At 41.3% G+C, this 20053-nt stretch overlaps 1 protein-coding gene across 1 annotated transcript in view; it reads right to left on the bottom strand.

The window, feature by feature from the left end:
• The window catches only part of pitpnm2 (phosphatidylinositol transfer protein, membrane-associated 2), a 62106-nt gene that overhangs the window by 17461 nt on the left and 24592 nt on the right, over nucleotides 1-20053 (bottom strand). Inside the window, exons 3-14 of the mRNA XM_078162253.1 lie at nucleotides 18010-18224; nucleotides 16613-16734; nucleotides 15995-16228; nucleotides 9627-9968; nucleotides 8207-8302; nucleotides 6926-7030; nucleotides 5151-5215; nucleotides 1956-2046; nucleotides 1332-1485; nucleotides 1016-1205; nucleotides 797-916; nucleotides 365-576 (exon numbers count right to left, since the gene is read on the bottom strand). Coding sequence (XP_078018379.1) covers nucleotides 365-576; nucleotides 797-916; nucleotides 1016-1205; nucleotides 1332-1485; nucleotides 1956-2046; nucleotides 5151-5215; nucleotides 6926-7030; nucleotides 8207-8302; nucleotides 9627-9968; nucleotides 15995-16228; nucleotides 16613-16734; nucleotides 18010-18224 — 1946 coding nt within the window. The remainder of the gene's footprint in view (nucleotides 1-364; nucleotides 577-796; nucleotides 917-1015; nucleotides 1206-1331; nucleotides 1486-1955; nucleotides 2047-5150; nucleotides 5216-6925; nucleotides 7031-8206; nucleotides 8303-9626; nucleotides 9969-15994; nucleotides 16229-16612; nucleotides 16735-18009; nucleotides 18225-20053) is intronic.

A 20053-nucleotide genomic window follows, 5' to 3' on the forward strand; every position in this document is an offset into this window, starting at 1 on the left:
GGTTGGTGATTGTCTATGATTTAAACATGCTGACCCAGGGATACACACACAGAACATTTGACCTGGGGAAAACACAATTGCTGAGAACATAAAACCCTCTGAAATGTGTCCTTAATGTGTCATGTTAAGAGATTATTGAGCTGAGGAACATTGGAGCCTGAGAACATAGATACGCTGCTACCGATTTAATGATTTAACGGTTCAGCGGGTGGTGTGGTCTTCGTTAGTAAACTACAAATGGACCCCAAGTGGAAACAAGAACACTTTTGATACCAAGGTCTTGTCTGCGTACACATGCAGAATCTGTTCATAGAGGTTAGGTAACAGGTTGACTGTGACGTTTGTGTCAGTTTCCGTGTCTCACCTGGAGAGGAAGGCCTGGTGATGTTTGATGGTGTCCAGCTCATACGTGGAGGAGTCGCTGCGCTTGCGTGGAAGTTGTTTCTTGGGGTCATCTGGCCCTGAGCAGCGAGGGATGTCGATATTGCTGCGGCTGAGATGGCGGCTTCCTTCAAGGGACGGCGAGGACGGAGAGACGCTGTTGATGACGATACCTGGAGAGAGAAGGTCTGTGTCCTGATGGATGGAGAGAACAGAAAGAGAAACAGGTGGTGAAAAGTTTTTAAATTTTTTTATAGTATTACGTTTTAAGACACACTCGCAGCTGTGGGAGTGGAACTGCTGGTCAGTCCTCTACTTTGGCCCAAACTGAAATATTTCTGTGCTGCCTCGCGGAGCTGCTAGCGTGACTGTAGCCTCTCAGTGCTGTTTAAGGTCAGAGAGTTGAGACTGTTACCTGTACACTGATGGCGCTGCCCCGTCTGCTGCTGTTCTGGCTTTCTGACACCGTCACCGAGCTGCTGCACAGAGCATCAAACCCCAATATACCTCCAACACAGTCTCCGATAACACACACCTGCATTAAAGCACAAGAACACGATTACACATGAATCATCTGTTCATGAGTCATCAAACCACCAAAGGGAAGATACGGACCTCCAGGTTACACACTGACCTGCCCACTAAATGACGCTCCCTCTAGAGACTTGATGAAGTCGCTGTACACCTGATTGGCTCGTAAGATGACGGTTGCCACGGCGTCTTGGTACTGCGGTGCAGAGGTAGCCAAAAGAGGCAGAGCAGCCAGCGGGATGTGGTCCTGGCTGCTGGACAGGCAGCTCTCGTCATAGCTGTAGGGGCTGAGACTGCAGAGCAGAGAGGGCGTGCTGTTATCTGTCTGTGAATGTGTTTAACATTTACACAGCCGGCTGTGCGTGTATTACAGCAGGTTATTTAAACACTGGGTTGAATACTAAAGAGTAACTGCTCACTTGGAGACTAGTGAGAATGCGTCGACACACACAGCAGGACAGGGGACCATCCGGATGGCAATGCGGCCCAGCGCTGCGGGGTAATGGACCCTCATCACCGTCTCAAAAGCTCCGCTAAGCGTGTTTACATCTCCCTGCTTGTTGTTCTGCTCACCTGCAAACAAACAAAATATTTTATCGCAGTACTCTCGAGTCAAACCTTCTGTGAGCCTTAAATATAATTTGCATTTGTCAACAAGCTGCAGGTGCATTTTCTTTGTCATTCTTAATCTTAAGAGGCCTGATGGGTTAAAGGAATATAAGACTTAATCAATGCTAGGAAAAACTAGAATTGCCGCCCGCAGTTTTATGGCTCCGCCCACCTGTCCAGTTTCTCCTACAGTCTCCATCCATGTCAGTGAAAACACGGATGCTTCACACACAGAAGATCTATACAATCAGCACAGTGTCAAGATTAGAGTCACCAATTCAGTATCTGACCAAATGTCTCCCCTTCTGTTCCTGAGATATGACAGTCAAAGTGGACGTTTGTGTCAAAAAAATTCCCTCAAGGTGTTCTGGAGAATGGGATGGATGGATGGACATATACAGTAATAATGTTAGTGGATTTGGATGTAGCTGTACCAGAGCCGGTGTCCAGAATGTTCCCTCCATGCAGGACCAGAACGAGGACGTGAGTTTTGGACGGCTGGAGACACTGCTGAGTCGAACAGTCCTGCAGGAAAGACGACAGAAGACGGACAGGATGGAAACAGGAAACAAGGTTAACAGGGATGAAGGAGCGAGCAGGTAACAGGAGAAAAAACAGTTGTAGAGAGTTGTAGAATTATAGAGGAGTTATAGAATTGTCACTATATAACAGTGTAGAAATCACAGTCACAATTTGAGTGGGGCAAGTACTTGCACAGGTTACCGTATGAAGGATTCATAATAGCAAAAAATCAAGGAAGAAGGATTCGCACAGGTTATTGTATTAAGGATTCATACAGGTTGGAAGGATTCATACAGGTTGGAGGGATTCGTACAGCTTACTGTACAAAGGATTCAGACAGGTTACTGTAAGAACGATTGTTACAGGTTGCTGTATGAAAGATTTGTACAGATTGCTGCGTGAAGGATTCGTACAGGTTACTGTATGAAGGATTCGTTCAGGTTGCTGTATGAAGGATTCGTTCAGGTTGCTGTATGAAGGATTCGTTCAGGTTGGAAGGATTCGTACAGGTTGCTGTATGAAGGATTCATACAGGTTGGAAGGATTCGTACAGGTTACTGTATGAAGGATTCGTACAGGTTGGAAGGATCCGTACGGGTTACTATATGAAGGATTCGTTCAGGTTGCTGTATGAAGGATTCGTACAGGTTGGAAGGATCCGTACGGGTTACTATATGAAGGATTCGTTCAGGTTACTGTATGAAGGATTCGTACAGGTTGGAAGGATCCGTACGGGTTACTATATGAAGGATTCGTTCAGGTTGCTGTATGAAGGATTCGTACAGGTTGGAAGGATTCGTACAGGTTGCTGTATGAAGGATTCGTTCAGGTTGGAAGGATTCGTTCAGGTTGCTGTATGAAGGATTCATACAGGTTGGAAGGATTCGTACAGGTTACTGTATGAAGGATTCGTACAGGTTGGAAGGATCCGTACGGGTTACTATATGAAGGATTCGTTCAGGTTACTGTATGAAGGATTCGTACAGGTTGGAAGGATCCGTACGGGTTACTATATGAAGGATTCGTTCAGGTTGCTGTATGAAGGATTCGTACAGGTTGGAAGGATTCGTACAGGTTGCTGTATGAAGGATTCGTACGGGTTGGAAGGATTCATACAGGTTACTGTATGAAGGATTCGTACAGGTTGCTGTATGAAAGATTCATACAGGTTGCTATATGAAAGATTCGTACAGGTTGCTGTATGAAGGATTCGTACAGTTTGGAAGGATTTGTGCAGGTTACTGTATGAAGGATTCGTACGGGTTGGAAGGATTCATACAGGTTGCTGTATGAAGGATTCGTACAGATTGGAAGGATTCATACAGGTTGCTGTATGAAGGATTCGTACAGGTTGGAAGGATTCATACAGGTTGCTGTATGAAGGATTCGTACAGTTTGGAAGGATTTGTGCAGGTTACTGTATGAAGGATTCGTACAGTTTGGAAGGATTCATACAGGTTGCTGTATGAAGGATTCGTACAGGTTGGAAGGATTCATACAGGTTGCTGTATGAAGGATTCGTACAGGTTGGAAGGATTCATACAGGTTGCTGTATGAAAGATTCGTACAGGTTGCTGTATGAAAGATTCGTACAGGTTGCTATATGAAAGATTCGTACAGGTTGCTGTATGAAGGATTCGTACAGTTTGGAAGGATTTGTGCAGGTTACTGTATGAAGGATTCGTACAGGTTGGAAGGATTCGTACAGGTTGCTATATGAAGGATTCGTACGGGTTGGAAGGATTCGTACAGGTTGGAAGGATTCGTACAGGTTGGAAGGATTTGTGCAGGTTACTGTATGAAGGATTCGTACAGGTTGGAAGGATTCGTACAGGTTGCTATATGAAGGATTCATACAGGTTGGAGGGATTTGTGCAGGTTGCTGTATGAAGGATTCGTACAGGTTGGAAGGATTCGTACAGGTTGGAAGGATTTGTGCAGGTTACTGTATCAAGGATTTGTGCAGGTTGGAAGGATTTGTGCAGGTTACTGTATGAAGGATTCATACAGGTTGGAAGGATTTGTGCAGGTTGCTGTATGAAGGATTCGTACAGGTTGGAAGGATTCGTACAGGTTGGAAGGATTTGTGCAGGTTACTGTATGAAGGATTCATACAGGTTGGAGGGATTTGTGCAGGTTGCTGTATGAAGGATTCGTACAGGTTGGAAGGATTCGTACAGGTTGGAAGGATTTGTGCAGGTTACTGTATGAAGGATTCATACAGGTTGGAAGGATTTGTGCAGGTTACTGTATGAAGGATTCATACAGGTTGGAAGGATTTGTGCAGGTTACTGTATGAAGGATTCATACAGGTTGGAAGGATTTGTGCAGGTTGCTGTATGAAGGATTCATACAGGTTGGAAGGATTTGTGCAGGTTGCTGTATGAAGGATTCGTACAGGTTGGAAGGATTCGTACAGGTTGGAAGGATTCGTACAGGTTGGAAGGATTTGTGCAGGTTACTGTATCAAGGATTTGTGCAGGTTGGAAGGATTCGTACAGGTTGGAAGGATTTGTGCAGGTTACTGTATCAAGGATTCGTCCAGGTTAGTGGCAGCTACTTGGAGCCAAGAAATAGTGAGTTCAAGATGTAATCTATACTGATGTTCTTTTATCTATGATGTGTCTATACTCTGTTTCTAAAGTGTCTAAAGTCTACTTCTACTCTGTTCTACTGGAAGAACTCTGCTCTACAACCATGCCATTCACGCTCTACTGGCTGCAGGACTCAGACTTACATTCAGTTTTCTGATGGATTGATGTCTCTGCCTTTTTGAGACACGGCACTGAACACAAGAGCAAGAACAAACAGCATTTATACAAACTCACCCGGTGTAACCTGTAGAATCGTTAGAGCCCTGCTTTAATGGTGTCAGTGCAGCGGCAGGTGTAAAGTGGTCCGTGTGGGTCCTTAATCTTTTACCTCTGGTGAAATTAAACTCATCTAATGGGTGCAGCAGAGAGTGGATCCTAATTTCACTACACTGTCAGGGTGACTGAAAGCTAATTTAGGAGGCGGAGTGTTATCTATAAGCTATTTAATTAAGAGTGTTAGTAAAAGAGAGAGGGAGACATGAATGAAATGAGAGAAATGGGAAGAAACTGTACCTCCATCTGCCTCTCCTCATTACTCATCGATGTGTACTCGCCGCCCGACTCCTGGTATAAAGTTTCTGTGGAAACATGAATTCAGTCACTGAAATTTTAATTAAATAAAAGATGACATAAATGTAAGACCTGTGGTCCTGTTTCTCAGTACTGGATCTGATGCGACCATATGGGAGCCATATTCTATCTAAAGGAAAAAGATATGAGTATAAGCTTCGTTCATATTACAAGCAAATGTCGCCCAGATCTGATCCCAGATTTTTCTAATCAGATCTGGGCCACTTCCATATGTCATCTTAATCCGATACATATCCGATCACTGACCATGTGGCGGCTATATGGACGGTTTTATCAGAATTCCTGTGTGTTTTACCCATACAGCCATGGCTTTTCCACGTCATACTTAAATGCCCAGATACTTTACAGTGTCGGAGTCTACCATTGAAACACAGTGAAACACAGAAGGCTGCTGTGACTGTCCTACTGCTGCATGAAGGCCCTAACACACCGAGCTGACAGTCGGCTGTCAGTCAATGTTGGGCTGTCGGTGAGCATTCATGGCCCCTGTCACTGCTGTGTGTCCCGCTCTCTTGGCCCTTGTTGGCGCTAGTCAGTGCTAGTCAGATTGTTTTTCACTGATTCAGCATGTTGAATTAGCTTCTGAGCCTCTCAGAGCCCATCAGTGATTGAAATCAGTCTACTTGGCAGTTCAGCTCAGCACACAAAAAGAAAAACCGAAGTGAGGAAAGTAAACAAACGGCTAAAGTCGAGAGGGAGTGAGACCAAAACAAGCTTGTTACATAAGTAAAGATTATTTCTCTTTAGCCATTGAGCTCTTTAGTAGAAATGTTTCTTGATGGTTTGTGCTGTTGTTCACTGGTGCACCATAAATTATAATTTGTTCTTTCAACATTAGATTGTGTTGTTGATGTGCTAACTGGCTAACTAGTGTCAAGACGGTCTTCCAGTTTCCCTTTTTGAATGATGATTACAGACTACCGCCATCTGTTGGTGTGAAACGTTATCTCCTCTCATGCAGGTGCAGAATGTAAATATTTTGTTGGCCATCAGCTGAAGTCTTTGTAGTGTGATCATGTGAATCTTTTTGGCTGAGACACAGGGGACGTCAGGGGACGTCAGGGGACGCAGCTCAGGGCTTCCGTCACCGCTAGTTCTCTGAAATCTGTTTAGGGCCTTTGAGCCTCCCCACTCACCAGCCAATAGATTTCACATGCCAGATGCTTTCTGACAGGGACAACTTGCCTACATGTTATGCCAGCATTGTCATGAGGTGCTGACAGAGATATCTGAATGCAGCCTGGGACATTCTAAGGTTTAGAGGAACTATTCCTCCACCAAACCCTCAATATCACTGCTCGAACATTCCTGACTCCTCTCCCGGCCACACCCACACCTCTGCTAATAGAGCAAGTGGACAGAAAGCCCATTTGTACAACAGCCTGTTATCCCGAAAACGGTGATTGCTCCAAAACGAAGTTCTCCAAAAATACCCTACACATTCTCCCAAACAGAAGCACATAGCTAATCATTATGCAGAATGACTCATCGGCCCTTCCATCTATGGTGATCATTTGGGAGATGGAGCCTGCTCCACATTGTCAGTAATTCTTTTCTCCAAATGCACACACTGATGTCAGATATGGGTCACGTCAAACATGACTGTGAGCAGTCTAGGCAGAAAGATCAGATATGGTGAAAATGGGCAATGAGTCCTTTAAAGTGAACGTTAGCTATGTTTGAATGAGTCAACCTACCTTGTGCTTCATCCACCTCATTTGTTTCTATCTTGTCCATCAGATCGTTGGAGCTCCACTTGGTGATCTCCTTTGCAAACATATCCTCGTTGTCAGAAAAGTCCTCTGTAAGACACACAGAAGATGTCAAACATAAATAACCTGTGACGCCTAAATCAGGTCAAATCAATCTGACCAGAATCAATTTAAACCCAACAATTTAAACTGCCTCACAGGACTGTTTATCCCCTGGCATACGTTGTTTTTAAATGTGCTTAATTTTAAAATGAATTGACTGTTTCTAGCAGCTATTTTGAAAGGCAAACCACTTATTGTTCATTTGGTGTATCTAAAATAACTACATACAATTTATTCTCTATAAATTTGCAGGTCTGATACATTTACTATTAAATGTTTCTCAGCATTAATTTAACAGAAATGCACTTGAGTTAAGAGGCTAAATGAAAACATAAAGCAAACACAACAGGACCAAGGATGAAACTAATATTCATCAGCCCAAAGACACGGAGCCACGCTGAGGAAATGATACGAGTGAATTACTCAATCAAGATCATGTTTGTGTGCTGTGAAGCCAGAACGTAGCAGGAGGCACCACTGAGATATCATTTATGGCTCTGGAACACAAGCTGTTTATAATTTAGTGTAAGGAGGGTTGTAACCTCCCAGAATATTCAAGGTGGAAAGTTTTCAGGGGAATTAGAGGGAATAAAATGGGAATATTGGGGTTATTTCCTCAGACTGTGTTTACAGTGTCATTCTGTGTGCAGGTAGCGACAAACCTTAACCATCATAAGCAGACATAATTGTAAACCCTTCCACCAGAGATAAGAAAAAATCTGCAGTGTAGTTGAGTTGAACTTTAATTAACTTTTAACATTTTATTGAACTTTCATTGAGCAATGATAACTAAAAATCCTGATGACCTTGCTCCAAAATAACAGATTTCTCTTGAAATAAAAACTTCAGGCCTCCACATCCTCTCCATGTCAGATTTTACGTTGTTTTCCAAAATTTCTGAGTGTAATTTCCATTGGCAAATTTCTGAAAACCAACAGACTCTTGCAACCTTAGGTATACTTTGAACATAAAAATGTAGCGAGACGAAGTATTGCTTTTTTATGTACATGTTTTCCCCTCAAATAATAATGTATAATTTCGTTTTTATATTGAAAGTGTGAAAAAATCCTGAGCTTAACTTCCCTTGTGAAATCTGGAAATTTAAACCCTTTATAACCTTAGTTCTAACAATGTAATGTATCGTGCAGAAAGTGATGATTTTACCATGTGCATCAAAGAACTCGTCGTCTGTACTGTCCTCTGAGTCTCGGGCGATGCTCTGCATCCTCCACTCTGAAATGCTCTGGTGAGACGGACTTCCTGTAAACATAAACAACACAACAGGAGGTTGTGATGTTAAAGGGATCGTTTAAGTTTTTTGAAGCAGGGTTGTAAGAGGTACTTATCCATAGTCAGTGTATTACCTACAGAAGATGGCAGTCAGCATGTCCCAGTTTGGAGAAGCAGACAGGAGTACTGCCACAAAGGCTAAACAATGTACTGCTGTGGACGGGGGCAACAGTAAAACTAATTATAGCTGACTTAAAAATATCAGTATCAGTTTAAAGGAGCAGTGTGTAGAATTTAGTGGCATCTAGTGATGAGGATTGCAGATTGCGACCAACTGAAACTTATCCCATGTGCCAAGCTTGAACTCCCCACCAGAATTTCAGTTTTCTATGTTCAGTGTTTTTACTGGGAGCCGAATTATCTGCAGACGTCTCTTCTTCTCCAAAACAAACCAACAAAGTGATTTAAAACAGTAAAAACACTAAAAAAAGCAGTTCCAAGTTAAAAATCAGTGTTTTTCCAACACTGTTTGGCTGATTGTAGAGGGGCTGCTATGGTGGCAGAAAAGCAAATGGTCCTATCTAGAGCCAGTGTTTGGTTTGTCCGTTCTGGGCTACTGTAGAAACATGGCGGTGCAACATGGTGGACTTTGTGGACAAGAACCTGCTCCCTATGTAGATATACAGTTAATTCTAGGGTGATTAAACACTAAAAAAACATACTTATTTAAGTCTAGTCTACTTCTGCCGATGCATTGCCCTAAATCCTACACACTGGGCCTTTAAGTGTACGCTGTATTTAGGATATTTTAACTGCTTTACGTTGCCATCAGACTGTGATTTCTGGCAGGGAACTGAAGCAGTTATATCACTCTCTCTTCAAAGCCAGACTCCATTGACAAAAACAGTAATTTTACCTCACTGAGCACAGGAGCTGTTGGTCTACCACCTCTTGAACTGGTTAGTTTGTGTGTGTTATTGTGCAACTTTGGTGTTTTAAAGGGTTAGTTTGGATTCACCAAAGTCACACAATAACACACACAACCAACCAACTGAAGAGTAGCTCTTGGGCTGTCTGACAGCAAGGTAAAGTGGTGAAAACACTGATATTGATTTGTTTAGGGGCCTAAAACACGTGCAGTACATTGCTTTGCTTCAGTGATGGTACTCCTGCCTCCTGCCAAACTGGGGGTTTGCTGAACACCAACTGCTGGAGGCAATACATTGACTGTGGATAAGTACCTCTTACAACGCCACTTTAAAACATCTGAATTGTCCCTTTAATCTTATAGAAATTACCCTGTATTTATACTTAATATATAAATGAATGATGAAAAGCTGAGGCTCGTCCTCACCGCCTCTCTTTGACGACCTGTTGGAGGATCTCGAGGATGTCGACCACTGCTTAGTGAGCTCCCCTCGTGTCTCCAGTGAATCTCCCAGCTTCCCTCCTCCTCCTCCTTCGGCCTCTGCAGCCGATCCCACAGCCTCAGCTTCCTGCTCCTGGTCCTGGCTGACGGAGGAGCCATTGGTCTCTGTTCCCCCCTCTTCATTCAGGCTGTACTGGGCCATCTTCTTAGCTAAAGCCAGCTGGGTCTCCAGCTCCAGCTGCCTGATGTCCTCGATGGTCAGGCCGTACCACTCGTCCTGCCAGCACCACGCCTGCCGGTGGGCTCGAACCATCACTTTGCGCAGACCTGGAGGGACAGCAACAAGGATTTATGGGTGTTTAAGAGAAGAACAAATCATATTTCTGTGACATCAAACAACTAAAGTGGATTATTATGGTTGACAAATACATAATTTTTGTCAGAGATTCACAGTTAAGACCATCAGTTTAAGGTCCTGAGCAAAGGTGTAGATTTGATTTCAGACATGAGCAGGGAAGTCTGCTGTTCCTCAACCGGACCAAAAGAAAGGGAAATCTGTTTAAAGCAAATTACACATTATAATGATGAATAATTCATTAGAAATGTGACCTAAATGTCTGTTTTTATTGCGCTAACACTGAATTCATTGGTAGAAAATTGAGAGATAATTCTGCAGTAGAATTATATAAAATAAAAATAGAAATATATAAAAACTAACAGACTGAAATGTTTATTTTATTGTTAAAATTAAAATTAAATTAGGTTTCTTTCTTGTTTCTTCTTTGTTAAGTGTCAATAAAATATGTAAGAATATTCCAACCTGATTTTTTGACTTGTTTCAAATATTTTCTAAAATCAAATTAAATTTTTTATAATTTTAGTGCAGCCACCTGCTTCATCTTTTATTTCAAGCCACAAAGACTTATGAATAGGTAATCTTAACCACTTCAATTTTTAACATTTTCTACCACCAAGAAGCACTTTTCTTTTTCTTTTATTTATTGATTTTATTTATATATTTTATAATTATTTAATTTATTTCTTATTTTTTTATAATTCATTCTCTTACTCATTATTTATTACACATTGCACTTTAATTGGTACTTGTTGCACTGACACTTTAACACTGCTGCTCTTAACTTCTCAGGGATGTCTTGTATTGTTTTCAATGTGTGCCTTTTCTTAAATGTTTTTATTTATTTATTTATTTATTTATATAGACAGAAGCCAACACAATTTCATTGTACATGTTTTGTATAATGACAAAGTTTCATTCATTCATTCACTTTATTATTGGTTAGGAGAAGAACATATACCCTATTAATTTCACACGGGAAATAAATTATTCGTAATATGTTATATTTGTCATTATCACTATTGTTTAAATCAGAGTATTATTATCATGTTTGTTTATTCATAATTTACCTTTTTTCTGCAAGTAAATTTGCATTTTTCTGTTTCTTTTTTTTTAAATGTATTTTTCATGTCCCAAATTTTTGATCCACATATGGTGATAAAAACTGTGATCATTATAAGCCATTTCCTCTGTTGTGCTATTTTTAATTTAAATACTCCTGAGTATAATTTTAAAGCAGTGGTTCCCAACTGGTGGGTCGCGGCCCAAAAGTGGGTCATGGGTCCATTCTGAATGGACCACAAGTGACTTGGGAACGTATCAACTTTGTAAAAAACACACTTTATTTTGAAGTACAGTGAATTTCCAGCACAGAGTTTTTATTTTGAAGTGCCATTTCCTGCTGTAGAGTGAGTGACTATCAGACAGCTACTTGACAGAGACAGCAAACTAGCTCGATTGACGTGGCCAAACACAAGTATGATGCTGAATATATTAAATCTTAAATCTAAATCACTCATTTAGACAAAAGTAGATTGGAAAATAGGGCCCAGGTTGAAAAAAAAAGTTAGTTCCCCTTTAAACTAATGACTAAGGAGAAATCTGGACCAGTTGGGAGTCAATGCTTTAGAGGGGAAATGTGATAATCATTCGCTCTGACAAACAGATTTGACAAATATATTTGGTATCATCCTGACACATAATTCTTCTGCTGCACTCAGGTCTCCCGTGCAAAACAAATCTTGATCTTAATGACATCAAACAAGCCTTATTTATATCTGAAAATACATCCCAGATACAAACAACAGACTGTAGAAACCCCTGGATCCTCTAAACGAGACTGAACGGTGATCCATCAGAGGAGATTTAATTTTTATCGGTCTTTCTCTTGATGAACTAAACAAGCAGCAGCTGGTTATAAACGCTGAACCCTCTGAGCAGATCATGATTAAAACATCCAGCCTGGTAATAAACGCCAAAATTAGCAAACAGAGAAGCTATTAAATTAATATCCAGTGGAAATAACCACAGACGCATTAATAAAGCTTGAGAGGTTCTGTGTTATACGACCCAGAGACCCTCCCAGCACCATTTATAATAAAGACACTATGTTAGAACTGGTTTAATCAGGTTTAATGTTGATGATGAGATGTGGTGAATATGTTAGAGTAGACTCCCAGTAAACAGCTGCACGTGATATGAGATAAAAACAAAGGAAAACTTCTATAAAGCATGTGTTTTGAAGAAGCAGTGGATGCAACAGGGACCAAAAGAAAATACATTCATGGCTGCAGATCTGTTGATTAGAGCGGAGTGAGAATGCCATGAAGATAGAGCAGCTGCTGCTTCATTAGCCTGGAAGTAAATGCTGCGAGGGAGCGAGCTGAGAGACTCTGTGTATAAACAGTCTTAAATCACAGCAGAGGAACAGAAACACCGGCAGGAAATTAATCCAGTCTGTTCTGTTATCTCAGGGAGCCAGACTTCTTCTCTGCGCCTCTCCAACACGCTCTTTAAGGTATCTTTAGTATTTTATTTATTTGTTTTACCTGTCTTCTCACTATTCCTCACACTCACCTTCTTCTTTTCTTCTTCCGTATCTACCCCTCGTCTCTCGCTCCGCTCTTTATCATACAGTTTTCATTAATCAGTGGTTTATCATTAAAGAGATCAGGAACTTCTTCACTTCCAGATCCTATCTGAACTGTTTGGTAATTAGGGTTAGGACCTATTTAGGAAAAAAGTCATTACAGATGAACAGGTCCTTCGTCAATGCTCCTACCCTAACTTAAGATAGAAAAAGTGTATCACACAAGCACCCTAACTTCCCAAAATCTTAAAGAAGCTTTATGTAAAATCCAGAGTGTGTAAGTTGCACATGGGTCTCAACAGGGAGGTGGCAGAACAGAAGCTGAAAAATAATATGGGTCATTTTTGGAAGCACAGAGGCTAACATCTATTGGTATATCTGACACTCCCCTGGACTGGTTCAAATCATATCTCTCTGGCTGCACTCAGTTCATTCAGTTAAAAACCTTCACATCCCAACCACCTCCCCTCTCCTCAGGTGTTCCCCAAGGCTCTGTCCTCGGTCCCATCCTGTTTATCATCTATCTCCTCCCTCTTGGTCATATATTCCGTAAATACAATATCCATTTCCACTGTTACGCAGACGACACTCAGCTCTACCTTTCCACCAAACCCACCTCCACCTTCCCGCCCTCCTCCCTCTGTGACTGTTTACAGGAAATCAAATCCTGTTTTTTTCAAATCTCCTTAAACTCGACAGTGACAAAACCGAGGTTCTCCTCGTTGGCTCTAAATCCACCCTCACTAATACTCCCAGTTTCTCCATCACCATTGACAACTCCTCTGTATCCCCCTCCACTCAGGTTAAGAGTCTGGGTGTCGTCCTTGACAGCACTCTGTCATTCCAAACCCACATCAATAACATTACCTGGTCAGCCTATTTCCATCTACGTAATATTAACTGTCTCCGTCCGTCCCTCACCCTCAACAGCGCTGACATCCTGGTCCACACTCTGGTTACATCTAGGGATGGGAATCGAGAACCGGTTCCTGTCAAGAACCAGTTCCAACTGCTTCAATTCCTCGACATCATTAGCCATTATGCTTATCGATTCCCTTATCGATTTTTTTCATTACGCCAAATCTTTACGTCAATGACGCACATCACACTCGTCAGTCAGCAGTACGTTCAACAACAAAGAAGACGTAATGGTGGAGAGACAGAAGCGGTTGAAAGCTTGGCTTCACTTCACCAAAAAAGACCCATGAAATTCACTCATCACAACAGCATGACGTGCAATTTATGCAGCACCGTAATTACATGCAAGGGCGGAAACACCACCAATGCTACAGTGATTTGTTTTCCACTACAGGGCTCTACTGTGCGAGCATTTTAACGTTACTCGCATTTGCGACTAAATATAGTTTTGTGCGGGCAAAAGAAATCATTCAGCATGCTGTGCAAGTACAGATTTCAACCAGCAACAGAAACGAAAGGCGAAACCTGCCGGTTGTGGGTTGAACGGGGGTCACAGACAGGAATATGTATTCCTGTCAAATATGGCGGCCATAGTGCTCCGCAGCGCAAGATAAAGGCTTACCGGCGACCGAGAAGCCCGGCTCCAGGTGAATAAGTTGGTGTCATGACTGCCCAAAAGTACCTGAACAGCCGAGCCATGGCGGCACACAGGTATATGACGTGTCAGAGGAGAAACAAGCCGTTCACGGCCCACAAACCTCACCGCACTTTAGGGACTGTTCTTTACTTATGAAGGGACTGTTCTTAACTTGTCAGGGGAGGAGGGTGGCTGGTTGATTTTTATTTTATTTATTTATTTTATTTTGATCCCCCCTATGTTAATCACTTATTGATGCTGTTTTTGAAGTATGAATAAGTCAATAAGTAATTTATTCCATTGAAATATCATTGATGTATTATAGAAAAGTGATTTATCTTTTTATAAATGACAAAAGGCACATCTGCCTCATTTTCGCTGTGGTGTCGTGATACTACTCAGAACCGTGATACTTTCACTGGTATCGTACCGTGGGTCCCAATTTTGGTACCGTGACAACACTAACAGATTCTGTAACGTTATCTGACGTAGATGAAAACAAATGCTGTGCAAATATTCTTTCATTTGTTCCATTTTAGATGATAGCAGTGGACCAATTTCATATTTTGTTTACTTACTTACTTAGCACTTATCTCTTGTTTAGAATAGAAACTCAATAAAATTCATGTTGTTGACACCAAAAACCTGTAAGGTCTACTTTTTCTACACTGAAAATTCACAGGAGGAATCGATAAGGGAATCGATGAAGAATCGGATCGATAAGCAGAATCGATAATGGCATTGATATCAATAAAATCCTATTAATTCCCATCCCTAGTCACATCCCACCTGGATTACTGCAACTCCCTTCTCTTTGGCCTCCCCCACAAAGCCATCCATAAGCTCCAATTGGTCCAGAACCCGGCCGCCCGTATCATCACCAGAACTCCATCCATCAATCATATCACACCCATCCTAGAACAACTTCACTGGCTTCCAGTCAAATACCACATGGACTTTAAAATTCTGCTCCACACTTTCTAGGCCATCCAGAACCTCGCTCCCGCATACCTCTCTGACCTCCTCCACATCAGCACTCCCTCCCGGTCACTCAGGTCGGCCTCTTGCATCAGCCTCATTGTGCCCTCTGCCCGTCCGTCCACCATGAGGTCCAGAGGCTTCAGCCGCTCTACCCCCGCCTCTGGAACTCCCTCCCTCCCTCCCGACATCAAGAACATTGACTCACTATCCACTTTAAAATCCCCCCTGAAAACCCACCTTTTTAAACAGGCCTATTCCACTTAATTGCCATTGCTCTGCTGCAGATTTCACATTTTTACTGTTGATGTTGGTGTGTCCTTTACCCCTTTTAAATTTAACTGTCTGTCACTTTCTGTAAGGTGACCCTGAGTGCCTTGAAAGGCGCCTTTAAATAAAATGTACTATTATTATTATTATTATTACTATTACTATTATTAGAGTCAATCCATGCTGCACTAATTTGCATTTCCTTATCAGTTTAGACATGCCATACCATGCCGAGCTTCCCTCAGTGAGAATGGACTTTAAGAGTCGCATGGCAGACCTTGACGATGACAATACACTCCTTAGTGGATACAGGCTGCCCCAGGCCTTGATTCTGCTGTTAGCCAAGCAACCGCAACCAGCTTTAGAGTGGCCAACCGGCAACATAGGGAGTTTTCAGGTTGTGGTGCAACCGACAAATGTGCTTGGTTTTATTCTGCAAGAGGAGATTTTCGAAGTGTCTGACTTAGTAAAAATACCTCAGCTCGATGTCGATTCACAGATAAAAAGAAAGAGAAAAGGGAAGAAACTGCCTGAAAGGTGACTTGTAAAGACTGCACATACTCTCAAGGACACACACACACACACACACCATCTGCCATACCTACCCACGTCGTGTATGAAGCGCTCGATCTTGGACTGCATGCCCCAGTATCTGAACTCCACTTTGCAGAGCTTGTAGGCACACATGACAGGGCTTTCACCGGGATTCTGGTTGATCTCCTCGATCCAGTCGTCGGACAGCGGACCCCGTTTGGTTTTGACTGACTGGTAAAGTTTGGGGTCTTCTTCCACCAGGTACTCGTGAGGAGGGATGTAGTCCTTTACGATGTCTATGGGGTCTGAAGGGGAGAAAAGTCATTATGAATCATATAAATCAAAGCAAAACTGAAGCAGATGTGAGCAGCAGGTGTGAGCAGGACAGATGTCACCACGTACTGACTGAACACCTGTCTCTAAAGGTGTGTGTGTGTGTGTGTGTGTGTGTGTGTGTGTGTGTGTGTGTGCGTGAGAGAGTTTTATGTAACAGCTCCCTGCAGGGAATGTGTCTGCACATTTTTCTCTGCACCCCGGTGAATTTTAATATTCAGAGGCTCAACATGAGCTCTTACACTCCCTCAGTCTGTATCCTGAGTCCTGATCCTGCTCACCATTAAACAGGAGTCCACTCTGGGTGGCAGAGAGTGTGTGTGTGTGTGTTTTTGTGTGCACGATGAAGGACTTACCTACAGTCCTCTGTCTCTTCTCAGCAGAGGACATATTGAAGACATCCACTTGATTTCCAGTATCTGGTTTATAATACGTTTCGATGTCTATAGAGAACTTCTCTACGAAGGGACAGGTGTACCTGACGAACAGGACAAAGAGTTATTCACGTGTTTTCCAAACACAAGTGTTTCTATTATTTCTATTTTATTTATTCATTTTTTGTTATCATCATTTCTAATTTATTTGATTTCATTTATTGATTTATTTTATATTACTCTTTCTATATTATTTGATTTATTTTTTATTGTTATTTTATTTTATTTAAAATTAGTCTATATAATTTATTACATTATTTATCTTATTGGAATTTCGATTTCATTTTTAGCATTTTTTTATTTACTATTATTATCATTATTTCTTTTTCATTTATCATTATTATTATTATTATTATTATTGATATTGTATTTAATTTATTTTTTATAATTTTCTTTTTATTATTTTATCTTATTTAATTATTTCTGTTTTTCAATTTGTTTATGATTATTATTATCATTATTGTTTTATCATTTATTTGTTATTATTTCATTTATTTATGTATCTACTTATTGACTATTATTGTCACTTCTATTTATTTTTTTACATTATTATAATCATTATAATTTCCATTTTATTTTGGCCATTCAATTATTATTTTTTTCTTTTTTATTTCATTTAATTTTTTATTATTATTGTTATTTATTTTATCATTATTATTTGTCTTATTCAATTTTGTTTCTGTATATTTTTATTTCCTAATTCATTTACTTTTGATCATCATTATTATGATGTGGGTAGGTGGAGGTTGATGGGTGGAGGAAGGGAGGAAAAGGAAGATGTGGATTCGACTGTTAATGCAATTCTGTAAAAAATTCAATAAAATCGTACTGGATGAAAAAAGAGAAGTCTGGATTTATGAGCCCAAAGCACCTTCCTCCATCACTTTGGCAGTTCCTGGTAACAAAAGTGAAATCCTTGAAGGAATCCACCCAGCTGTGACAATCTGCTCTATTAATCCACAAATTAAGTTGTGCAGAGGAAATAAAAAAAAGTTGATTATTCAGCTGAAATTGTTCCAAATAAAAAAACACGGCTCCATCAGCAAAATCGGCTGAGTGTTATTTCATCAATTTATATTCTTATGAATCTAGAAGCCATAAAATAAAAACCATTAAAATTGTTTTATCACTGAGAGTTCGGGCTTTGGACTTTAAATAATTCCACCCGCCTAAAATCACTTTGTGTGATATAGGTTTAACAAATGTTTCAGCACAGGGATGATAAGCACTGTTTTAATATCTTCATGTCCAAACGACCATCCATCATTTTTACTACACGTGTGATGAGTCATTTCCCTCGCTCAGTGTGGAGGTCTCACCGGGTGCGTGTGTAGGGGTAGGCGTTCCAGGACTCCTCCTCCACGCGCAGGGCAGCTTGAGGCAGGATGGCACAGAACCAGGACGGGATGTGTTTGCCGATGTGGTAGACTTTGTGCGTGTACTGACCCGAGCCGCCGGGGCCGTCCTCGTAAGGCTTGTTCTCCAGGATCTCCACGCCACTGCCCTCGCCACAGCTCTCTTCTCTGCTCTTTTTCTGCAGGGCGGCAGAGAGACGACAGGACAGAGTGAGGAGGGGAGACATAGCTGAAATTCATCAAACATTTAAAAAATCATTTTGTTGTTTTGCATTTTGTTACCTTATTTCACAGGTGGAGGTTTAGTTAGGATGAGTAAACCTCCATCATATACATCTAAATAATTATTGTGTTTTCCAAGAGAAATAAAGTAATACAAATGCTCTCTACTGTAATTTGATTTCCTCGACAGAGACATGAACTTTATGATAACTAATGATGTAAACAATAATGAACTCCAAACACTGAGGTGACATTTACAAAACATTTTTACTTTTTATTCATCAAGCAAAGACAAGTTTTCTTCCTTTCCGTTTAAATAATGTTCTACTTCTATCCTTTCTACAAGGAGCACTCAGCTGTTCTGCCCTATCTTTGATTTATGGTTAATTCTATTCTATTTTTAGGAAAATATGAACTGTTAACAAAAACAATCATTGCTTAGGGACAGCAGCTCAGCTCAGCAGAGGCCTCTTCCAGTTCAACTCGCCCAGGATATCTTTTTGTTATCTGGCTTGACAAACCCTAACATTGCCTGGATAACCAGACTAGTTCAGCCAGCTCATGTGAAAAAGGGCGGGGCGTTTATTATGAGTGACATCATCAGAACCATGAATGAAATCAGCTGATTCATATGATATGAAATGATAGGGTACTGAAAGTGTCTGCGACTGCTAGACAGTAAATTGTCAGCGGCGTGGGATGTAAACGATAAATGTGGAAACATTCAAAATACTATCCAAAAATTCACCGTCAGCAGAGAGTTAAGTCACACGCAGGTAACACTGGGCTATTTATTACATAAGTATAGAAGTCCTTGTGTTTGTGGTTATTTGCGCTTGTTTAAAAAAAAACCTGTTTTACTGACTGACTGTTTTATACCGTCATCGACTGCCAACGCGTCACTCTTCTTAACTGGTTGGTACAGGGTGCAAACAGCAAGCCTTACCATCCGTTGCATTCCACATTTTGGCCTTTTCTTTGGCTAAAAAACATCCACAGAAAAGTTTGGTCTCATTTTGAACAGGAGCATCTGCAGATGAGTTCCATACTTGGTATGTTACGATCCACTAAAAATCAGGCACAATGCGAGATGAATAAATCACCACAGTATTGAAGATTTTGTTGATTTGATCCTTTTTTTTAACTTAATATTTGTGTTTCTATCCAAAATAAGTAAGTAGGCTGCTTTTTAATGATTATAACAGTGAATTGTGCAAATTAGCAGGAAAGCCCAATCAGTCTTTTTTCAGCATTGGCAGTATAAAAACAAAATCGGGGAGTGCAGCAAAATGCCGCCTACCTACTTTTGTTTATACAGAATGTGCCTTTTTCGGGGCAATGGGGGGCGTGAGCAAGTAACAAAACGTGTAGCTCAGCGTGTGACGTAAACAGTGACGTGGGAGGGAAGCCGCGGCTGGTCAGTCCTTCGGTGATTCTCTCGTAAGTCGGCCCGTTCTTCACCGTCCCCGTCATCTGACGGTTAATGGCCTCTTCGTTTGCGAGGACAAGGAGGGCGCGCAATTCCTTGTCTCCCCAGTTGCTCATCTTTACAGTGTCTGTCAGGTTTGTGTTTCCCTCTTGCTACTAGCTGCTTGCTAATTCCTGCTATCAGCTGTTTCCTGTTTATCCACCGCCAGTGGCTCGCACGTGCAGCGTCATCAACAGCTCCTCCCACAAGTCATCAACAGCTCCTCCCGTTGTGGAGGGCCGCCTCGGTCTGTTTAAACTAAAAGGGTTCCACCAATATGTCTACCCTACGAGGAGGAAAATTGGGCACCTCGGATCA

This window comes from Epinephelus lanceolatus, chromosome 19 (genome assembly GCF_041903045.1).
Source record: "Epinephelus lanceolatus isolate andai-2023 chromosome 19, ASM4190304v1, whole genome shotgun sequence".
NCBI lineage: Eukaryota > Metazoa > Chordata > Actinopteri > Perciformes > Serranidae > Epinephelus > Epinephelus lanceolatus.